The sequence below is a fragment of the Astatotilapia calliptera genome, chromosome 9, assembly GCF_900246225.1.
Source record: "Astatotilapia calliptera chromosome 9, fAstCal1.2, whole genome shotgun sequence".
NCBI lineage: Eukaryota > Metazoa > Chordata > Actinopteri > Cichliformes > Cichlidae > Astatotilapia > Astatotilapia calliptera.
This window is the reverse complement of record NC_039310.1, coordinates 12,819,892-12,837,932: the sequence shown is the minus strand read 5'-3', so window position 1 is coordinate 12,837,932 and position 18,041 is coordinate 12,819,892. Positions and strand designations below refer to the sequence as shown.

Sequence of the window (18,041 nt, the reverse complement as noted above, 5' to 3'; positions counted from 1 at the left end):
TTTAAAAACACCAGTATAAGCTCATGAGGCCCTGATGGTAAAAAACTACATTTCTGCGAAAATGACGTCACTTCTGGTTTCGGGCAGGTCATGGCGGACATGTGAAAGTTCGCGCTGACGTCTATTCCAACACAGGAAGTGTTATGAACAGCTGATTGGATTGGCAAAGCGTGTTTCTGGAATATTATGTTTGTGTTGCTGCAAGCGCTTTTTATGCAGTTTTTGCAAAGCTATATGTGGAAGGAAACCGTGACCTAGGACCTGATGGCATAAGATGTAAGTACAACTTCTCCGGTTTCATATGCAAAAAAAATTTTTGCGCTAGCTTACGTGGTTGCAGTGCTACCGGGATTTAAAAATAGTTACGCAAAACAGAGTGTGCCCGCTCCGATCGGTTTTAAAGGGTTAATGCATGTTTTGTTTGGGTTTCCACCGGCATGAAATTACCAAAAATAGAGAGGGCATAGCCTAACATACGAAACAGGAAAAGACCGCTGTGTAATCCCTTTATTTCAACAAAGTAACTGTATTCTGAATACCACCCCTTTAAAAGGTAACTGTAACGGAATACAGTTACTTATATTTTGTATTTTAAATACGTAACGGCGGTACATGCATTCCGTTACTCCCCAACACTGTAAATGTAGCAATGTAAATTTACTGTACTGCCAAGAAATTAACAGTAAGGACAGGAAGTTAGCAAGAAAAGGGATATTAAGGCCTGGATGGCATTGTTTACTCCCTGCTATTGTCTTTTATTTTATGTCAATCATCTATAATATTCTTGACTGTACATCTCTGGTAAAAATAATAAAATGACATATTTGTATACACTTCAAATTGAAATTGAAGTAGTGCACAATGGATTGAGACACAGGACAGATCAATTTAATAGGAGTGGCTACATAGTTCGTGTAAAACTAAAAGATGCCCGCACCTCTCAAATCTTGTCAGCATATTTGGGATATAAAACTGCAAGCCTTGACCGATTGAGCCTCTCAATTGGACTGCATATCTGGCACAGTTCAAAAAAGCATGCACAAAGAGCAAGAATTTCTGGATTATTAAGGTTTAAAAAACAGAGAATTGATAAATACTTTGGTATTTTCTGAGCTCTTCGCCTCGCATGCTCTTTAATGGCTCTTTCCATCACAGAGTAATCTTTCCATTTTCTCATTTTCAGATCGATGGAGACTCAAGGAGAATGAAAGGCCTATTTCCTCTCAAATGGGGATAAAGCTTAACACACGGGGCCGTCTCATGTTTTCTAACCATGTCAGCTAGGCTACAGAACTAGTGGCACCAAGTGTAAAGCACAAGTAAATCTTTGAACAGTAGAATACAGACAAACATTACAAAGATTCCAGTGTGCTATAAAAAGCAGAGCTATAGTTGCTTAAGGGATATAAATAACAGTGTATCATTAGAACAGTGCAGAGTGGGAGAGACAGTCGACAGAGAGAACAGCTTCATGAAAACAATAGAGCGAACAAGTGAAAGCAGTCCAGCGTCTGTATCAGAAAGGTACTCTTCAAGCACCCACGCAACTGCATCTGTTGTGTATGTGGAGGATTTGTGAAATGGGAGGAGAGGACAATGGAGCAATTGAAGGTCTTAGCAACAACATTTCTCCACTTCTGTCCAACAGGATCTTCCCTGTTCCCTGACCCCAACACTTAGCTTTGCCTGTAAACAGAGGATCCTGTCACACACATTCAGTCTGTTAGTGTTTTTCTAGTAAATCAGTGTGTGGTCTCCCAAGTCTGGCTCATTTCCAGACTTGGGAGATTGCTTTACTAAAATATGCAACTGTGCTGCTTTAGACCAGCTGAACCCTTTAAAGCTCCCAACACCATATGCAGGAAGAGTGGTAACATACAGACATGTTATCACCATGTTACCATTTTGTTACCACGATGGAAAAAAAGATTTTCTTTTCTTTTAAGTACATCATTAATGCTTCCATAGCAATTAGGTATATAGCAGCAAGGTGGTGCTAATCAAACACACACAATTACTTGATCATCAACAAGTGAATCTGCCACAAAAAAGCAGACGTTTTGGAAGTTTGTGGATTTGGAGGATTCAGGGATATCAAGGACAAAAGATAATGAGCAATGATGTCAGAAAAGCTATTGTTGATGCTTATAAATCTGGGGAAGGGTTTAAGTCCATCACTGGATCATTGGACCACTTGATCATTCACAAGTGGAGAACACAGCCTCCAATCTTGCCAGGAGTGAACATCCCAGCAAATTCACCCCAATGCCAGACCATGCAACACTTAGAGAACAGTTAAAGAACCCAAGATTTGGTTGTACTTTAGCAGCAAATTTAGGAGTTCTTCTGACGATGTGTATAAACAAATGACAGCCTGCGTGCCAGACTTCCTCCTTGTGTCTTGCCTTAGAGATGCAGGCTTCTCTCTTACAACACTGTCACTAGTTTCTCTGCTTCATCTGGGTGTAAACATTTTTCCTTATATAGATAAATCAGGGCGGTGCAGTATGCAGATAGTATGCAAATGGTATGGAGATTGCACAAGGCTGCTAGTTCAGAATGATTCAAATTTACACTAACATATGCACCATGGTGAGAACAATATACGCTGGTATGCATGTTTCATAAATCCAATGGTAATTCTACATGCATTTGTTGCACAGGGTCAAAACCTTTTCATGCAAATATTAGTAAATGATGCCCAGTAGATGCTTGACCCTAGTACGGGACTACTAAAAGCCAAAAAAACCACATCAGCACACAAACCTCAAGCATAGTGGTGGAAAGCTAAAAATAGTTTTGCAGCCACAGAACCTGCACCTTGCAGTGATTGAGTCATCCATGAACTCCTTTGTGTACCAAAGTATTGTAGAGTCAAACAGGAAACCATCTGTCCAAAGGATGAAGCTTGGTTGAAACTAGGTCATGCAACAGGGCAATGACCCAAAACACAGCAGCGAAGTACAGGCCTCAGCCCCACTGAAATGCTGTGGCAGGACCTTAAGACAGCTGTGCAAAAACAAATGCCCCCAAACATCAGTGAACTCATGCAATGTTGTAAAGAATGTCCTTAATGATGTGACAGACTGATGAAGTCATACAGAAAATGATGTTCTCTGTAAGACTTTGTTCAGATTCTGTATGATTGAGTTATTGCTGTAAATGACACTTCTGCAAGCTATTGAATCATGGGGTGTACTTAGAGTTAAGAATGAGCATTAGCAAAAGCTATCTGTAAAATTTTAGAATCAACATTACAGTTGGGCGCATCCTGTGTTAATTACTAGAATTTTAAATCCACATTAGGCTTTTGGCTATTCCATTATCATTCAAGATATTGCTAACAAGACTGCAAGCAAGAGTGTTCAATAGCATGCAGGCAAAAGCAAGCGTGAGCAATTTGATGTTCAGGTAGCATTTTGCATGCAAATATTGGGGGTGGCGGGGTTAACGTTATTGTTGGGATTCAAGGTTCAGCTATGCGACTAACAGAAAGACCTCTTACTTCACACATAGGATCAGCACTGGGCTTTGCTGTAGCGTTAAAGGCTAATGAAACAGTGCCCGGTGAGGGAGAGGAAATGACTGGAAGTGAGAAGGTAGAGCTGGCATGGGGGCTCTGTTATTGTGATCCTTACAGGTGAGGCTTGATCACATGCTTATAATTGGGGTCTCACAATTCTGCTCACAATAAATTCATGCAAAGATACACACACGCAAAAAAATCCAAACAGCTTAATTTTTGTTTCATGCAGGTGCGGGCATATGGACGCTCAGTAAATTCAATTATGTAAAAAGTAATCACAGATACATAACCACAGCACACATCTCACAGGGTTGTGGGATTTTGGCAGGAACCAGTCTGTTTATTTGTGGATTTTCCAAGGTCTCTGTGATTAAAATAGCTCCAAAGCACTCCTGACACTCCATTACCCAGCATGCCCCGGGTGAGGCAGGATCGTACATATTGATTTCATGCCTCATTAGACTTCCTGTCTAACAATGCCATTGTTCTTCCTGGTTCTACAGGATTCTGCATCATTCAAAAATGGCCACATATAAATCTGGGTGGGGAGAGTGGGCACATAACAAATGAATACATTAATACTGAGTTAGGGCTCATTGGGAGCATCATGGAGCAACCCTTCACAGGTTATAGGCTTCTGGCCCAATTTTCAGTTAAAGTTGTTAACAAACTGTTTCTCCTGTCACAGTGCAGCCAGATACTGTTTCAAAATAATCTATCAGCACAAGTTCTTTCACGTTGTCTGTAGTTTTATGACCGAAGTCATCATGACCCAGGAAAATGGGCCAAGAATCCACTGTGTATCAAAATAATATGAAACAGATTCTTTCCATTTGTTTTTTAAACAAATATCTTGAGTCTTCTAGCTCATTAAACCTCGTTTAGATACTCAAAAAAGCTACAGCTACACGGGAGATGCAAAGTGTCGTCTTGTCAGACACACACTGCCTTCGTGCTCTGTTAGTTCTGAGCATGTCAATTTAAATGTAAATGAGATTACCTGATTGATTGTGAGATGAGATTTTTTTAAAAGTTGGGCTTCATGGTACATTGCTATCATTTTTGTTACGGCTACAGCTTAGCAGTTCTGACTGGGATCATACATGTATGTCGACAATCAACACTAAGTGCTCTCAGACTTGCGTTGTTGGAGTTTCCAGGTGTGAAAGAGCCATGCCTACATCCTTACTGTTAACAGACGAAGCAAGACAGTGCTCAGTCAAAAGTATTTCTTGTCTATTTTATGATCAACATGTTTATTTTTATAAAATATTATTACATTATTAATATATTATTACATTTAGTGTTTATTTTTGTGGCGTTGGTAGTCTGTACAGTGTCTTACAATATTTATTTATTTTATTTCCAACAAAAGAGATCGTTCCTTGCGTATTCAATGGCTGCCACTGAAAGGTAAGTCTGTCTATATTCAATCTTTCATATCCGCTCTTCTATTTTTTTCAGACTTTCTCCTTTATCTACCAGCAATAATATTCTCCAAGCCTTTGCATTTTCTCCTGTTGCTGTTTGTCTTTTCTTGTCTCTTTCTTGCAGCCCACATCTTACCTCTTCTCACACCCCTTCTGTTTGCACTCACAAACACACACTCTGCATGGTTTTCATGTTTCATCTGATATTTGTTGCTCATTCTTTTTGTTCTTTCTAGCTATCTCTCTCTCTGTCGCTCTCTCTTTGACCCAAAGCAAGGCGGCTGCAGTAGCATGCAGCCTGCCAGCTGCCAGTTACGATGATGGTGACAGTAGTGGGGTTGCTGGCTAAGTGACGTTGAATAAATGGAATATTCCACCTCAACTAGCAGACACAACCTGAACTCATGCACACACACATACAAGAGCCTACTTGGCCAACTTTTCCTATGGCTACAGTACTTATGAGTTAGTGTCAGGCAGCCGAACATTACCCTTTTTCTGCCCTAGTCTCCCACAAAGGCTCTTTCCATGAGTAAATGGCAAGGGGATATTGCTACTGTGACATACCTCCTACTCAAGCTTGCATCAAAATCTCTTCAAGTCATCTTGGCAGCTTTTAGCTTCATCTAAAAGCCACAAGTCATTGTCAGGAATAGGCCTTTCACATTAAAACTGCAGCTGGCATTTGTGAGTGTGTATTGAAAACACACACACACACACACACCCACACAGACACACACACACACAGTATCTGAATATGTGTTTCCCTTTCTTTTTTTGCTAAATATGTTTATTAGCAGAATTGAGACACTTTCCTTTCTACCTCTAACAATCATTTTGAAGACTGTAATATACTTATAAACATGATTTACACTGTTTACATGCACGCCGAAGCAGGCAGAAGCACATACACAGCCACACTGAATGCACCAATGAGCATATGCAATCCATGCAATCTATTACGTGCACTTAGTTCAGTCATAGATACAGTATTCACTCACCAAATGTATGCAGGCAAGCTAATGTACTGTTTTCACATGGCACTGTGACAGAGATAATGATCAAAGTGCAGGACATTAAAGGTACACATTAAAGTGAAACATGCATCAAATCTAGTTTTGAGAGTGAAAACAAGAGAGGTTTGAAGGTCACTTTAAGGCTAACTCTATTTAATTATATTACAGCAGTATACAGCTTTACTGTTTACATGTTTCTGAATTAGTTAAAAGGTTCTATAAGGTTATGATAACTTTATAATCAATATAAACCAGAATATGTTTTTTACCTCTGACTAATTACACCTTACAATTTCAGGAGACAGAAGGTTTTTAATCAGATGCTGCATTTGATAGTTTTGGGTGTGGAAGAGGAGTCATTCATTTCTTCCCCATCATTCTGCTTCTGAATGAGAGTTAATTTATACCATCTGCAAAATACAGCTGCCAACTTCAACAGCAAACAGGGCATCGATAAGGGGAGAGAACATGGGGGACAGAGATGGAGGACAAGGAAGAGAAGCAGAGAAGTCTATTAGGATACACAAATGGCACACACCTACAGAAATTTGCTTTCAGAGAAAGTTGTAAAAGGCACACAGACACCTACACAAAATCTCTTTTCAAGGAACTTCTATAAGTGTTGGAGAGTGTCAAAGTGTAAAGAATATGCACAGTCAATATCCAGAGCCCTTGTCAAGCTTAGTGAGCACACACAAGCAAAAGGAAAGTTTTCAGCTCACTCTAAAGGCCAATGAAGTGCACTCAAACTGCAAAGAAAGGGAGTTTGGAGAATAACCATCAGTCTAGAGGATAGAATATATTACCCTCTCGGCTCTGTAAAAGACCTTGTTGCTTTCAAATACACAAACTGCTTCCATCAGTTGTGAACCTTTGATAACCCAAGTAGTTTATGGATACTTTCAGCTCAGATTCAACAAACTCAAAGCAAGATGCGCACGCCGTAGTTCAACAGCATGAGGGAAGAGGTGGTGTTGTGTTTTCTAGATGAGAAGGAGGAACAAAAGACAAAATGATAATGATGAGGACTATAACTACAACAAAGACTGGGAATATGCTATATATAGTTAGTCTACTATCTCATGTTTTCCATTCATTTACTATATGCTATGGAAGTTCAACCATTTGTCTCCACAAAAATGTCAAAGCAAAAAGTAGATCCACATTTTCAAATGGATTGCAGCCATATTAAATGTTCCTTGCATGCATTATTACAGTCTATTATTTTAAGTTAAGAAAAGAAAGAAAAGTAGGAGAATATCCAAAAAAAATGTAATAAGTACTAAAAGCAATCAGAGTTCTCCATAGCAATAATAACTAAAGGGTAATAAAAGCACCAGGATAATTGCAAAATCAAGGTGAAAGATTGATCTAATTTCACTTTATTTAACCAGCATCCAGCAATCAGCTACAAATCAAAAGTTATGTTCATTTAAGTCTTGTCTTGACTTAAGTCAACCAGCAGGATCTCGGGAATATAGCACACTGGAATATTTAAAACATCCTCCCAGCTCCCATGAGATGTTTTTCTGTGACTGCAGAATCACTTAACATCATTTTAGCCTGTGGCTTTTGTTCTCACTCATTTTGTATTGTGTTTTTCTGGCTATAAGGAATATAAACTCCTTGCCAGCTCATTACACAAAAGACCGTAATCTATCACTGATAGAATGTAATTTGAAAAGATTAAATTGGCTAGATTCTAAACAGACGGAATAGTACAAAGCAGAAAAGATTAATTGGCTACTGGTTGTTTAGAACAGCAAATATAATCAAACTCATTATTGGTGGAATCATTAAATCGGGACATCAATCAAGGATAAGGCAAAACATGATAAACCAGATTATAAATTAACAGGGAAAGTTGCATTTCCAGGGCTTTTTCCAGAAACAGAACAGGACATTAAATCCAGCTAAATGAAAATATGTGGGAAACTGATTTCAGAGCAACTCAGGAATAGGTAATTTGGTCTCTGTGGAGCCCTCCTGAGGCAAGTTAAGATATGATGCAACTCGGTGCAAAACATTGAGAGAAACTCAAATGGCTTCAACTGAGGCAGCCAGGGAGCCATCGAATCTAAAAATTTTAACATAAGATAGCCAGCTGACATCCTTCTCAGAATGCAAAAGAAATCTGCATGAAGAACATTTCCTGTTGAGCTTCCTCAATGACGTACATTCAGCTTTTTATCAACTTAAATAGGATAACTTAAAAAGGATGATCCCCAAAATGTAGCCCTCTGCTATTCAAATACTGAGTGTGGACTTAATTTGAGAAGGGTGTGACAGTAATAGAACATCGCGAAAAATTGAAAAGAATATTTCAACACTGGACACACATTTTTTAGAGTCAGCTTCATCCTGAAAATTTTTTTGAAAAGTTTTTGGACAGAGAAGTAACCTGGGATAAGAGAGAAGGTCGTATAATAAGAAGACCTTTCATTATATGCAGGTCTCAGGAGGAAAAGTTCACTTATGCTAAAACAGTATCAGGACTACAGGAATACAAGCTTTAATACTGTGTGTCTTAATGAAACCTCAGTGTCTTTAATAAATATTGCAGTGACTCTGCACCCGCAGTGAGTTTGGCTTTTTTAATGTATCTCTGTGGGGAAAGTTGCACCTACTTTTTTTCTGTGATCAACACACATGCGCTTCTAGCAGACCCCCGATGTTTTTAAAAAACAAACAAAAAAACTTATAATTAGATGTAGAGCAAAAAGTATACTGTATGTCCTCTAAGTTGAACTCAAGTTAGGTCATGCTAAATCTTTAACTTAATATGCACTCAAATTGTGACAGGAAGTGCTTTTTCAAGTCTGTAAGCATGTGGAATAAACCTCAAACCAATACTATTAAGAAAATGTTTAGATCCACCTTAAAGTTTTATTAAAGCTAATGATGCATTTTGTTCAACTTGTTGGTTTGAGTTAATGTGGACAAGTATTACAATTGTAATAATGATACTGACAGATGTAAAATGGACAGTGGGAGTCATTTTTGACTGATACATTTTAGGTCCTATATAATTTCTATGGGAATATAAAATTTGGGTCTTTATAGACACAGGGCAGGACACAGTTAGGTATATACAATGTGAATAAAAAATCCATAATTGTAATTAATTCTCTCATGTGTTGTTTGTATATTTGCTGTTTCGCAGCGAGTGGTAAATGATCTAATTTTTGCTGCCACTTAAGCATCAAATATTTCATTAAGCTACAGGTATCCTGCTATTTAGTGGTATTGTGTTGTGCGTTTAATGTGCTGTTTTGTTTCTTCCGTGTGTAAATAGGTAGCATTATAATTATATCAGCAACAGCTGTTGTTCTGTGAATATATACTTGAGAAAAATCACATGTTCACCCAGTTAGTTTCCTCTGGCAGCTTTCAGAGCATAAAGAGAACCATTAAATGTTCAGAAGCACCATCGGCTACAACTCAGATCATTGTGTTTCACAAATTTCCAATTTGTGGTGAACTAATTGGAACAGATAGCAGCAAGAAGACCTAACTAAGCATTTGAAAGTCTTTACGCTTACTTAATAGCATGTTATTCAACCTTCCAACTCCTTGCTGGTGTCTCCTAAATGAAACCTAAGCCAGAGTGAGAAACGTGTGTGTAAGGCATGAGGGTGGGTGTGCCATAATGGGAGCAAAACTGGTCAGTTACTGGAGCAAATTACAGGGGAAAAAAAACTTAGACAAACACGGGCATTGACACAGGCATGTCAACATAAAGCAGAGAGAGAGGGCGATCTCTAAAGAGTCATTCTGAATTAGTGCTAAAGTTTCCAGTACAGTACATAACTAGTACAGAGCTTTTTATGTAAATGCAATTGAGTGTGTACTGTGAGAACATTCAGCACTATGGAGATATAGTTCACCCCCACAGCTCTGCTAGGAATCAGTGTGAGCAGCTCTGCAGCAGGAGACTGTGTTCCTCTAAGCAGAAAATCTACAGCAAATCCAGCTGCATTAAAAACTGATAGCCAAGTGTTTTGATTATTTTTTGAAGGACTATATTTACTGGCAGTCTAATACAAGCACAAAACCTTCTTTTAGCTTTAAAAGACTACTGTTGGGATTTTCTAAACATTTATTTTTAACTGTACTGCACATGTACTTGCAGAAGTGCAACTTTCAGAGGCACAAAATGTTGGGAGGAGAGTATTTGAATGAATCACATACAAATTATTTAAGGTTTGAAGCGAGCGATTTATTGGCAACTGTATCAAATTTAACTCTGAAAATTGTCTTATTTTGTGTATGATGAGACGGTGTGATAATTTCTGCTAGAAGTGTCAACTCATCTGGATTGCCAGAGGGAGATGTTATCAGAACAAGTGTATGATTGGCATCAGCGGATTGCTCAAGCTGTGAGCACACCAAAACTCTAGGCTCTTCAGTGAGTTCTCCACTATTTAGAGCTCAGCCCTGCATGTTTCTGGTCCTCAGTAACGCTGATATGTTTATGAAACAGAGCAGAACTTAACTTCATGTGAAGCATCAGAGGGAGAGGGAGAATCCCAATACAAGATCCACGCAGAGCTGTGTGATGTTTTGGGTAACACACACAGCCATGTTACTTTTTAAAGTAGTGAATCGGTTTGTAGTGTTTTAGGCTTTTAGTCTCAGAGATCCGCCATGGAGTGGTTTCTTTGTGTATTTAGATTTTTCTTCCTCTTATTTCTGATTATTTTAAAGCTCTCTATCTTGCTACTCGTGGGCCAGATCGTGGACCAGTATGCTGGATTTAAGTCAAAATCTAACAATATGTAAAATTAACTTTAATTAAATACCTGCAGCCCTGCATGTCATGCAGATAAAAATACCAGTGTGCACACCTATGCATGTAGCAAAGCAGCAGTAACTTTATTAACACATGTACAGCTCAGGATCTGACGATGAATGAAGTTTTGTGTTGTTGTCGTTGTTGTTGTTGTTGTTTTTTTTTACAAATCCTACAGGACAGCTGTATACCGACAGTTTTCAGTTTTATGCAGTGAGATAGTTTGTTGAAAGCAGCGCTCTTCTGGATTAATCGTGCATTCCAACTGAGCTGTCAGATTTATCCAGCGATCACACACACTTATCCGTACAGAGTCCTCAGCTATTCCTAACAGAAGACTTCGCCTTTATATCAAAATATATCCATTCTCCTTCAGCTGCGTTTCCTTAATCTGAACTGCCATGTTGTTTTTCTGGAGAAAACCTATATTATAATGTATTATTTTGGTAACCAGATTGCCCTCACCCTTGTTATTTATTATTGAAATGAACTGCCTTTGTCTTTGCTTATTAATCTGGGCCCATGTATGTAAAAGGTCTAGGTAAAGAGTTGTATAGTGTAGGTATTTTTTTTAATCCATTGCACTTTATCAATGGTGCATTAGCATTTGTGCGTATTAGTGTGATTGCTGAGGTTTCTTTCTAATATTGTAGCATCTTTTTCTGCCTTGAGGCGACTGTTGTTGTGAATTGGCGCTATATAAATAACATTGAATTGAACTGAACTGGATCAGTAAAGATGAATGGATCTGACAAAATCAGGTGTGCTCCAATGAGTCAGCAATGAGAGCACACAGATAAATGTAGTCAATCCAACTTCTATCTAATGTGCTGCTATGTAGCGCTGATTAGAGCTGTTGTCAGATAAAACTTATTGTTTCCTATTCCCTTTCAATGACTGAACAATTCATTTGTAAAACAATTGTTTTCCTCAGGGGAGGAGATTTTAGAAATGTCGCACTGCAGAAATAAGACTTCAACAACGGCTACAAGTCTGTGATTTATCCCTCTTATGGGTAACTTCTACTACATTTGCTCTCCCAATGGGAGGAGGAAGAGCTGGGTTCAAATCTAGTCTGCTGCAGGAATCTGACTAAACACTGCGCGCTTCACTGATTCAGTAATGTGAAAGCACTGAGAGGGTTTCTGGTCTAGGGAAAAAAACACACACACACACACAAATGAATGCCATTTGCAAAGGGAAAAAAAGCTTAAATTGCTATCAGCACTTGTCCTTGACTCGGTAAGGGTAAATGGAATATTTTGTGGTATTAAATTAAGGAGAACTTCAGAGTCAATGCAGATTGGCAAAATGATAAATCTATGGTGTATTGCACTTGCTGATGAGCCAAATCCAAAGGAAACAGCATTCCATTACACAATGGAGTAAGTACAATTAGTATGAACTTCACTTCACTCAAGAATATCTTTCCATTGCGAAGAGAAACACATATTTTTGTGCCTTATAAGTTGCCTAAAACATAAATAAAGTGCTAAATATATAAATCAAGAGGTGTAAAGATCAATCTGTACAAAGCTACACAACATACGTACATAGCAAATCTCTTGTGTACTTCCTATTCTTGCTTTCTCTAACCTCTTCTTAATCTAACATATCAAAGACTAAAATATATTTGCATTGCACTTATTTCCCCTCATCATCACCTAAGCCAAACCTGGAGCTGTTTCGTCTACCATCCCCTACTTATATATTATTTTCTTATATATGATTTTCATGTTTGTTTGTTTTTTTAAACAAAACCATGCAGCATCATTGCCTGCCCTCCTGCAGCAATGCAGTTACCACTCCAGCCCTCCTTCGTCAAGTAACGGCCATGATTTTAATGATATTTTCCAGCTCTTGCTCCATAATCTCCATTACTTCCATCCATTAAACTCAACCAATCAATTGTTGCTTTCGTTTAAACATTTTATAACAGTGGGATGCTGCTATATAACAGCAACAACTTTATGAGCTGCCTTATATTAGAGCTGTTTATGGACAACAAAGTTACAATTTGGCCTTTTTAGCCAAAAGTTTTACATAAAAAAGGCTTATCATAGTTCAGCACATACATTTATGGTATATGGAGGACTTCCTACCTGCTCTTTGACAGAGGCAAGGATAGAGGAGGTTGTCTCTGTCTCAGATCTGTCTCCATTGGAGGATGGCATCACAGGGGGAACCATGGCCCCCTTCTCCTGCTCTGCAGGCTGATCCGGCACTGGCATGGCTAAAATTAACACACATATATAGAAAATGATGTGACAAAACAGTACGAAGAATATGTCTCATTTACATGTTCTTTTTTATTTTTAAATGTCTTGATTTTAAGTGTCAAGAAAGTCAACTTTACAACTTTACAAGGGCAATTCATTAAATAAAAAATCTATATATTGATTTTCGAAGTGACTTATTTCTTCACATAAAATGTTACTTAGATATTTTTATAGATGTAACACAGCAGAGGAAGAATACAGATTGTGCATTTTTTGATATAACCAAATAAAAAAATACAGATTGCAGACAGATTCTTTGGTTTTCTGTTTAGAATTTGTGTACAACTGCTTCTAAAACATTTTGCATTACATTGGAGATTAAGTATTGGAATTTCACGAGCGAGACCACCCCTCCAAACACGCTCCTTCCGGTTGTCATCTATATGGGTTCCCCCAGTTCTGCAAGCTGTTCATTCTCGTTTACGTGCCCCACCCTCCCTCCCTCCCTCCTTGTTCTCCATTCTTCAACTTCTTCACTTCTATTTAGTACATGGGGATCTGCCAGGCCCGGGAGCCGTCGCCAGTCCCCTTCGAGGCCTTCCCCAAACCGCAGCTCATGTCCAAGCATTCACCTTTACCTACTAAAACGCTGTCATACCTAAAATGAGGACATGGGCCCAGCTAGTGAATGAACGTTTATGAACCACATAACCACAGTGCCATACCTTTTCACTGTTCATTGCTGAAAATAGGTTACTCAGTTTCTGTCTACACTGCTCAAAAATTTAGGATCAGGGATTAGGGAATCCTAATATCACACATCAGATCCTGAGGAACTAAATATTAAAGTAAAACATTTTTATTTATACATACTGTTCAATTTGTTAAAAACAAAGTTATATATGATCATTAGAAACCATTATTACCAACTGTTTGAATACAGGATTGAAAAATCACTTTAATAAGTAAAAAACTGAAATCACAGGCTGATTCAACTTGTATCCCAGTGTCGATCAGTAGTGTTCGTGGTTCTTCATAGACACTTTGGCAATGAGCCCAAGTGTTGTCCTTCAGGGTGAACCCAGAGCTCACTGCAACCATATAAGACAATAAGTCTGATGATCTTATCCTGGTACCTAAATGCAGTCAGGGCACTGTTGGCTATCACACGGAAGTCTATTTGACCCTACAAGTGAATGCCTCCCCACACAATCACTGATCCACCGTCAAACCAGCCATGCTTGTTACAGCATCCCCAGATTCGTTTACGTCCATCACATGTGTTCAGTGTGAAACTTCTCTCATCTGTAAAGAGAATGTGCACCAGTGCTGGACCTCCCAGTTCTGGTGTTCACTGGTGAAAGCCAATCAAGCTGCATGGTGTCCATAGTGAGCACCAATCCCACTAAAGGACATCAGGACCTCTAACCACCTTCATGCAGTGTGTTTCTTGAGATTTTGGTCAGAAAAGTGCACATGAGTAGCTTTCAGGAAGGTAACTTTGCAGGGTTCTGGTAGTCATTCTGTTCCTCCTCAGACAAAAGAGAAGATACCAGTCCTGCTCTTCCACCCTCTTGAGACTATTCTGGAAGACTCAGCAAACAATCTCCTGATGGCACATGCACATGGGTCATCCCAGAGGAGCTGAACTATTTGTGCAACCTCAATGGGCTTCAGGTAACCTCTCACCTGCTACCAGTAATCACGAAAACAGTAAAAGAGCAAAACACGGGAAAAAACAGTCAGGAGAGATAAGGAGTAGGCAACGGTCTGTGGCCACCACCTACAAAACCAATGTAGTTTTGAGGGTTGTCTTGTTATCTCTTCAATGCAACTGTTACCACTTTCATCAAAACAAGTGGAATGGATTCGCAATCATCTTTTGCTATATACAGACTTCAACTATCTATAAAATACTGTTGTTTTCTTCTCTTATAAGAAGATTGGAGAATCTAATTCAGTTAAAACATCACTTTGAACGTGCCAGCCAGTCAATCAGTCAGGGCGCCGATGAGCACAATACTGGAGGACAGACTGGATGTTTGTGGTGAGAGAATAAATACTAAAAGCAGACTTAATTTAAAAAAACAAAACATAAAGCAAATAAATCTCAAACAAGTACAAACACAGTGGGATTTGCCACTTCCACTATATTACTTCACAAACACAGGGTCTTGTAGACTGAGTAATGAATGTATTCAACTGGAAAAGACATGCATTGTTCATCAAACAGCACCTTGACAACTAGCTTGACAAAGTTAGCATGAGTCGTGCATGGGTTTTTTGGTTTGTTTGTTTTCAACCAGCATTCATCTTAATCCCAGGAAGTACTAATAGTTGCATCAACATCACTTGATGCTTCTAAATGAAGCCATCTATAATATGAAAGCAATATTTTAACAACAACACCTTGCACTATTAACATGCTAATATGTTTTCTGTTCCATGCCCTAATAATTTAGCCTTGTATTTTACCTGAGCAGGAAAACGACAGGTTAAAGACTTCCTGTCATGCATTACTAACACTTTCTGTCACCATTTGTGTTACCACCATTTTCCATGAAAATCAGTGTCACAAAATCCATTTTCATTTTTTTTGTGCATGATATGAGAAACTATTCTTTGGTCTGTTCTGACTGGGCACTAACTGAAAAGAAACAAATTCACTTTCTGCATAAAGCACACAGTACTGCAGGCCAGGGTATACACAATATTGTGCCCAAACACCAGACACACAAATGTGAAAGAAAATTCAGGGACAGCTCAGTTTCAAGCAATACAAGCAAGCAGTAGAAAATCAATATCAAAAATGAAACACAATGAAATCACCTTATTTCTAATTAACTGTAAAGGTTTTAAATCATCAAACATCTGCACATTTTTCCTGTCTGAGCTGAAAGTACATGGCGAGAGAAAGAAAGAGAAAGTGTCTTAGAAATCAGGAAATTGGTTGGCAAGTTTTAGAGTGTTTTAGAGACCATAGGGACAGGATTTTGTCAATACAGAAGCCCAGACTTCAGTAGGAGACTAAATAATGAACTGCCTGAGTGTGGGATTAAATCATGGAGTCTCTTACTTTACAGTTTCCTGCTAGTCTCAGGCATTTAACATTTGATCTGGGGATTTAAATTCATGCCTCTAATTTTAGTTACAGGGTCTGCACGTACATTTCTGCAGCTTGGATTCTGTCATAGATTTTTAAAATGTGTGATATGTTTTTTAGAAGTATTCATCCAAAAGATAGAATGAGACAGACAAAGAGAATTAGAGTCAAGCGCATCGGTTACCTTACAGAGACAGTACCTCAATGAGGATCTAGACAGTGTGCAAAGCAAACTTCCACTCATTCTATTAGCCAGTCAGCTAGCCATCAGACAGACAGCCGGCTAGACAGGGTGGTGTCTGTAAATAAAAGATGCTAGTGAGATGCCCTGCAGATGGTAATTTTCACTCTCACTGACAAATACCACTTCTGTGTCTGGCATCTCCCCTCCTGAGTGGAGATGAGTCACTGGAGTTTGGCTCCTGAGCAACCAGAACCCCAGCAAAGACCATTTTACACGCGCTGGCTGACTGCCGCAATTTCTCTTGAATGCGCCAGCCAAATGTGCAAGTCAGTGGGAAGAGGAAAGCCTCATCTCACCTTCTTTCTGAACTCATATAGATGTTTTTCCTGCTAGTAAACACCTTTTAAATTGGAGCTCCCAAATAACACAAAAGAATGAATATGTGTCCCATCAATAACTTGACATGTGGCTTCTTGGCCAACAGTTTGTGTGTTTGTGGTCAAGTTTTCGTTCCAAAAGCTATCCAGTTGTGTCTGTAGCAATATACTATAGTTTGAAATAGGCACAATACCCCTTTCTCATGGCAGGATAATCACAGGTGTGACTAATAACATTAATGATGGTTTTATTCCATTTTGCTGTGCCAATAAGCAGAGCCAATGTGCCAACATGTATAATGCCAGAGGCGTGGCAGAGGCATACTGAAAAGAAATGCAGCTGCTATTAATTACACCTGTTTTTTTACAAGTAATAATGTCTGCACCCACTGGTTTTGTGCTTTGTAATACTTAGTACTAAGCCCGAATAAATGTACAGCAAAGGCTGATTGATTGTTTTTGCAGACAGAAAAGAGTGTTGCCTTGCGGCATTAGCTCATCAGATAATCTCTTTGCAGTTTTTGACACAATATTCCCAATATACAAGAAACTAGCATATACAAACAAGTGCAATTAAATTAAATAGGCAAACACGCTTCTGAGTGACTTTGATAAGTCGTTTCTCATACAGCTGAATGACTGAAGTAACGGAAAAAAAACAACTCTAAACAGCATACAGCACGGCACATAACAAAGACATTGCTGTGAACCTGTTATTGCCAGAGAAAGCCAGTAATCATGTATAGAGGAGGCACAAACTCTTTGTAATTAGTGTCCAGCAGGTGCTGTCTTTAGAAAATTGCAAAGGTGGCTCGCTGTATATTGGCTGCTGCAGAGATAATCCCAGAACACATTTGCCATCAAATGTCACAATACTCCAGCATCCTATTCTATTCTTTCCAGGTATTGTCGCCAAGCACAGTCGAGCTGCTACTGAATAGATGTGTGACACCCTGCAGGGTGGAATGTAACAGGAACCTCAGCTTAGAGGAGGCCTTTGTAGCTCTGGGGATGAATTTAATTGTAGCGCATTCTGACTGGTTTGAGCTGTGAGCTGTTTCACAAAGAACTCAGAAGGAATGATGGTATGACATTTCATTTGGCTCAGCCTGAGATAAGTAATGGCAAGCTCAGAAAAAGCCTTGTATGGTTGAGGACCCAGCATTTAATAATGATCCTTACAAAACAAAGTGTAAACAAGCTAAAGAAAAACTCAAAAAAAGTGCATCACATTTCATCTCGTCTATAATGTACGAGATGAATTTTGCGAAATCTCGCAAAAGTTTGTCTTAATTTTTTTTCTCCCATGTCCCTTGCGGGGCTCCGTAATAATGTACGGTGTGCAAAAAAGCAGCTATGGAATTACTCGATGTAAAACCATGATATGCAGTATG

The 18,041-nt window shown here is 38.8% G+C and overlaps 1 protein-coding gene across 3 annotated transcripts in view; it reads right to left on the bottom strand.

Moving 5' to 3' along the window:
* Positions 1-18,041, bottom strand: part of ctnnd2a (catenin (cadherin-associated protein), delta 2a) — a 255,788-nt gene that overhangs the window by 205,363 nt on the left and 32,384 nt on the right. For all 3 annotated transcript variants that reach the window (XM_026179361.1, XM_026179364.1, XM_026179362.1), the window contains exon 2: positions 12,867-12,997. In XM_026179361.1, the coding sequence (XP_026035146.1) occupies positions 12,867-12,995 (129 nt within the window). In that variant the 5' untranslated portion in view covers positions 12,996-12,997. The remainder of the gene's footprint in view (positions 1-12,866; positions 12,998-18,041) is intronic.